This window comes from Benincasa hispida, chromosome 7 (assembly GCF_009727055.1).
Source record: "Benincasa hispida cultivar B227 chromosome 7, ASM972705v1, whole genome shotgun sequence".
NCBI classification, from domain to species: Eukaryota; Viridiplantae; Streptophyta; class Magnoliopsida; order Cucurbitales; family Cucurbitaceae; genus Benincasa; species Benincasa hispida.
Window position 1 is genome coordinate 35,578,343 of NC_052355.1, and position 5,515 is coordinate 35,583,857.

At 34.4% G+C, this 5,515-nt stretch overlaps 1 protein-coding gene across 1 annotated transcript; it reads left to right on the forward strand.

Annotated features, from left to right (window-relative positions):
- Window positions 1-321: 321 nt before the first annotated feature.
- LOC120082025 (F-box/LRR-repeat protein At4g29420) lies at window positions 322-3,336 on the forward strand. Its single transcript, XM_039037236.1, has 2 exons — window positions 322-979; window positions 1,846-3,336. Exons 1-2 carry the CDS (start codon window positions 520-522, stop codon window positions 2,733-2,735), a joined length of 1,350 nt encoding a protein of 449 aa, XP_038893164.1. The 5' UTR covers window positions 322-519; the 3' UTR covers window positions 2,736-3,336.
- The last annotated feature ends 2,179 nt before the right edge of the window (window positions 3,337-5,515 follow it).

Sequence of the window (5,515 nt, forward strand, 5' to 3'; positions counted from 1 at the left end):
GTAAAGATGACCCAAATTTCAAACAAAATATTCTTCGAAGAGTGAGATAATGACGCAACGCAAGCAAAATATTATACATTTAATCAAAATTTTAAAATACTTTAATTTTTTATTTTTGGAAGATTTTCAAAAATATAAAAATAAGAAAAATTATTTACTAACATAGTAACCTTTTGCTATTTCTATAAATAATTTCACGTTTTTAAGCTTTGGACAATAAAAAGATGGAATTTTAGACTTTAAAATTAATAATATAAATTTATTATTAATATAGGTTAATTGAGCTATAATCAAACTACATTTGATTACTACGTATTATCCTTTGTGTTTACATTGATTGGTGTTGAAATTCCATTGTTTTTTCCTCATGTTCGTCCGTACAGAAGAAACCAAAATGAATATTCTCAAGAATCGTTGTTCGTTACTCACAATGATCGAAGCTCACCGTCAACGAAGAAATGCATAAATTCACCGGCAGAGAATTTGTAGAACCCATAACCGTTCTTCTTCTCCTCCGCCATGGACGATCTTCCGCCGCCGTTGGTTCTCGAAATCCTGAATCGATTGGCCGATTCCGCTGATTTGGCTCGGTGCCGAGTGGCTTCCAAATCTCTCAATGTTCTCTCCCGCGAGGTCAGGTCAGTGAACCTCTTTTGTTCACTGGATCGCTATCTCAAGTCTAGGGCTACGGAGACGAAGTTGCTAGTAACGCCTTTCAAGGTCATATTGAAGACTCTGATGAATGATTTTTTGGCTCTTGATTCTGTGTCGATCGGTGTGGAGAAGTCACTCGGACGGATTTCGTATGAGCACGATGATGTTGAGGATTGGTCTGATGATTTGTTCTTGACGGATGTTGGCTACGCTAAGGAATGGCTGCCGGCCATTGGGAGAAATTTGACGTCCTTGTCGATCGTTGATTTTTGGGTTCAATCTTGCTGGAGGCAATCGAAGATTTTGGCGCTAATTACTTTGTGCTGTGAGTTCGGCTATCGAATTGCTCAAATTTTTGTCAATTTCATCATATAACTGTTTATGTTCATACGAGACTCTAGATAAAAGTAAAACCCACGTCTGAAAGACTGAAATTATTTGACTTATTTTCTGTTCCTGAATTGTTTTAAACATTTAAATCGGTGTGCTAACTGGTTGATTCTGATCAATAAGAGTATGCGACGATGAAACAGGAAAATATAAGGGATGGCTGTGAGGACGCAGAGGGGAATCTCCCAGTCTGCATATCTTCCACACCAAGGAATTATGGGATATTGGGGATGGATATTGACTTTTTGAGTTTTTTGGATAAGAAACAATTTTATTGATTGAATGATTGAATGAAATATAGAAGGAGATACAATGGAGCCCATTTTATAGGGTACACAAAAGATGTCCCCAATTTGCTAAAAAAAAATTCAAAGATGAATTTGTGACTACTGTCAATTTTTACATAAAAAAAGCATTGAATTTATGAGAACTATTGAGGGTGCTCGGATGAACAAAAGATATAGCTTAAGTTAATTTTTGTAGTGATTTTACTATCATGTCAATCAACTTTGGAAGTGTGGTAGACCGTGACTTGTTACCGCATGGAACTTATCACATAGAACACTAATCGTTAAAGAAGGATTCTCATTTCCCATTAATGAAAATGGAACTTGTCATTTAGATTTCTATCCATGTAGATGTAAGATACATTAAGTTGCCTGATACCAAGAACCATTTGTTTCGATCCTTTTGAAGTGATTTTGGTTATAATCTTGGCTGTATTTTTCATTCAAAATATTTCCATGACCTCAAAAATTTTTTCATTGCCCATTATTGACCTTCACTTGTTTCAACTTGTAGGCCGTAATCTTCTGGAGCTTGAATTAAAGAATGCTTGGTTGTCGGTGGATGGACTGCATAGAATGAAGTCCCTCAAATGTCTGACCCTTGAATTTATAAGATTAGATGATGAAGATCTGAGTGAGGTTAACTGTAACTTCCCGCATCTTGAAGTTCTTAATTTGATGGGGGTTGGAGGCCTAAACGAACCAAAAATTCATCTGTTGCACCTGAAAACTTGTAAATGGAAAGTGTCGAATGCTCCTGTTTCTCTGAGCATATATGCACCAAGCCTTTCGAAACTTGAACTAAAGTGTGTCAAACCAAAATCTCTAATCATTGAAACTCCCATGTTATCCGATTTCCATTTTTGTCTAGAAGATGCAAGTGGGTTACAAGTTAATGGATTTCCTTGCTTGAGAAAGCTTCATCTTCATTCTCCGTGTCTTGACAGTCTCATCACAACATTTTCATCTGCCAGAACTATAAAGGAACTCACACTCGATACAATGCAGCGTGCTGAATCTATTGAATCTGTTAAGTTTTGCCTTGATACAGTGTTTGAAATATTTCCAAATCTTAGCTTTCTTAAATTGGGCCCTGGAGTTTTGTCAGAAGCAGAGACTTGTTATCAAGCTGAAGGTTTAGAGGGACGGATGGGGATGAGAGATTTGAAAAAGATTCATTCTAGCCTCAAAACCTACAAGATTGAGGTAAAACTTCCGTTTATCATTTCCATTTTGGAAAAATGTACCGACCCCTTCGATATGGCATTGCTTGTCTATCACAATGCTGATTCTGACATTACTGGTGGAATCATTCCAAAACGTGCAACTAATCATCCAAGACCAAGATGGAGATGGGAACTGTGGAAGGAAGGATCAATGGAAGCATGGGCCAAGGGCAACTAAACTGGCAACTGCAATTGACAATTATCATAGTCGTTTACAAACTTTTGCTCCTGAAGGTGCCAAGCTTCATAAGAAGAAAAGCCAAGTTAGGTTAAGCGAAGGCTTCCCTCTTTTGAATTTGGCAGACTTATGAGGTCTGTAAGATTACCAAAGAGTTCAGTAGATCAATGGAATGACCCAAAAGCAATCCTGCTTATGATGCCGAGTCTGTAAATTTTCTTTTTGTTCTTTTATGTGCAGATCTTTGCTTGAAGTCTCCTGTCGATATTTGGTTCGAGAAAAACTGTTTGCTGCTGCTGAGAAATTATACATTGTTGAGAGATCCGAAAAAAGGGCCACTTCTTTTGCACCTTCATGTAATACTCTACAAGGTAGCCTCAATAATTTGCATGGATCAGTGTGTATATATTTCCAGCCAAATAATAACATTTGTTCCCTACACAAGATTAGATATCTGATACCTCTTATTTAGGTATAGAATGATTAATTTGTATCATAAACAATGTCATCCATGAATCTGAATGAAATGCTCAATGAGTGTATGGGGTTTACATACTTAAAAGTAATTCTGATAGAGACAGTAAAGTCTATATTCTATCTAGCAGCCATGGTTCTATACTAGTGAACATGCAGGTCACTGTGAATCTGAAGATAGCAGATAGAGAAAAGCTGGGGTAATCGGACGGTAACACCGCTCATGATCTCAAATTACCATGCCAGAGTTTCAAGCTGCTGCGAGCACCACCGTTTCCAACATACCAACCCGAAAAAGGTTTTGGGCAAGTTTTTGTATTGCAAGTGCATGGACGAAATTCAAGTACTACAGTAGTAATGTATAGAAAAGTTTTCATACCTTTTTTCATTGTTTTAACATAAGAGTAGCATTTAAGAATTATAAAGGATCCTTAAAATTAAATCAATATATTATTTAACGACCTCTTTAAATATTGATAGAAGTATATATTACAGCAGTACTATATATTTTCTCAGTGCACAGGTCTATTTTGACTCTCAGGGTGTAGTGGTAGAGGGAAGGGATGGAGTATTCAGGTGTAGTGGCAATGTTCATGTTAAATTGCCATCCAGGTTCATTAAGTTGCTGGGAAGAGACCAGCCCAACCCAGCCCTCTATCAACCCAACCAGACAAAGGTTTGTTTTTTTCAGAGAAAAATTTAATTTTTAGTGTATATATATATATTTTAACATTATTACTCTAAGAAAAAAGGTATTACAAATTATAATTCAATACGGAGTAGAGATTCGAACATAAGATCCATAAGGTATGAGAATGGGACTTCATCCAGTCTCACTATGTTCAGAAATATGAAAATGAATCTCGCATGTGTTTTTTTTTTAAGGAAACAGACACCATTTATTGAATGATGAAATGGGATACAAAAAAGTTTCTATCGAGATATTTTGAGTTCCATTTTATTTTAATTTTTGTACTTTCAAATGTTTAAATTTAGTCTATGATGTTAGTTTATTTTTTATGTTTTTCAAAAAAAGAAGTCTGAAAAATAATTCACATCGTATCTTTTCTTGGATCAAAATTATTAATATTACTCAAATGACTAAATTTAAAATTTATTAAAAGTATAAAAACTAAATTTAGATGGATGAAAATAGGGACCAAAATGATATTTTAGGTCCTATTTGGTACATTTTGTTTTTGAAAATTAAGTCTATGGGCATTATTCCACCTCCAAATTTCCATCTTTGTTATTTACTTTTCACGAATTGTTTAAAAAATCAAGTCAAATATTGAGAACTAAAAAAAAGTAGTTTTCAAAAAATTGTTTTTGTTTTTGAAATTTAACTAAGAATTCAACTATTATACCTAAGAAAGATACAAATCATTGTAAGACATGTGGATAAAATAGACTTAGTTTTTAGACACAAAAATAAAAAATAAAATAATTATCGAACGGGATCTTAACTTTTTTCTTTAATGATTTCATGATTGAGCAAATATGTTTAAAGCGTAATCAGTTGAGATGTCACCCATCACCTGATTGTAAGTTCTAACTTCATACAGTTTGATTAAACTCTTCAATTTCCAGCTGGGAGGGTCCAAATGAGTTCGATGCATTAGGTTAGAGTATCTTCAATTTTAGAAACCTCTAAATTAGTACATTTCTACATTGCTCACTCTCTCTTGGCTTTTTTATTATGAACTTTAAGGGAAGTCTTTAAAATTTTCAATTTTGGTGTATTTGCAGCTACAATTCCCCTGTGGTTACATCCCTGAATTAGATTGGCATCTTCTTCTCCTCAAATTTATAGTTAGGCTGTGGGTTAAATGGCAAATTTAGTCCTTATATGTTTTCTATGATGGTTTCTTCCAGTTTCATGAAGTTTATATAATCTTTTGTTATTAACAATTTTAACCAAGAAAACATATGGAATGTTTATTTAATAAACATTCATTAAAAAAAACACTTTTTACTCTCTCTACTTTCCCCATCTTCTCCTTCCTCTCATCAAAGCCCACCAACCGACGACTTTATATTCTTTTCTTCTTTTCGTATCCCTCCTTTCTTTCTCCCATTCTTCTCATTCGTGTTCTTTTTAATAAAAAAAAACATAAGTGAAAGGTGTTCTGATTCAAATCTAAGGGTTTGTTTTAGATCTTTTCTTTAAAAAACAACGAAACGAAAAGAAAATTGTCTTAGATATTGAAAAACTCTTGTTTCAAATCTAATGGATAGGGGTGTTCAAAAAATCCGATGACTCGAAAAAACCGATTAACTCAACCCAACCCGTGCGATTTGGGTTA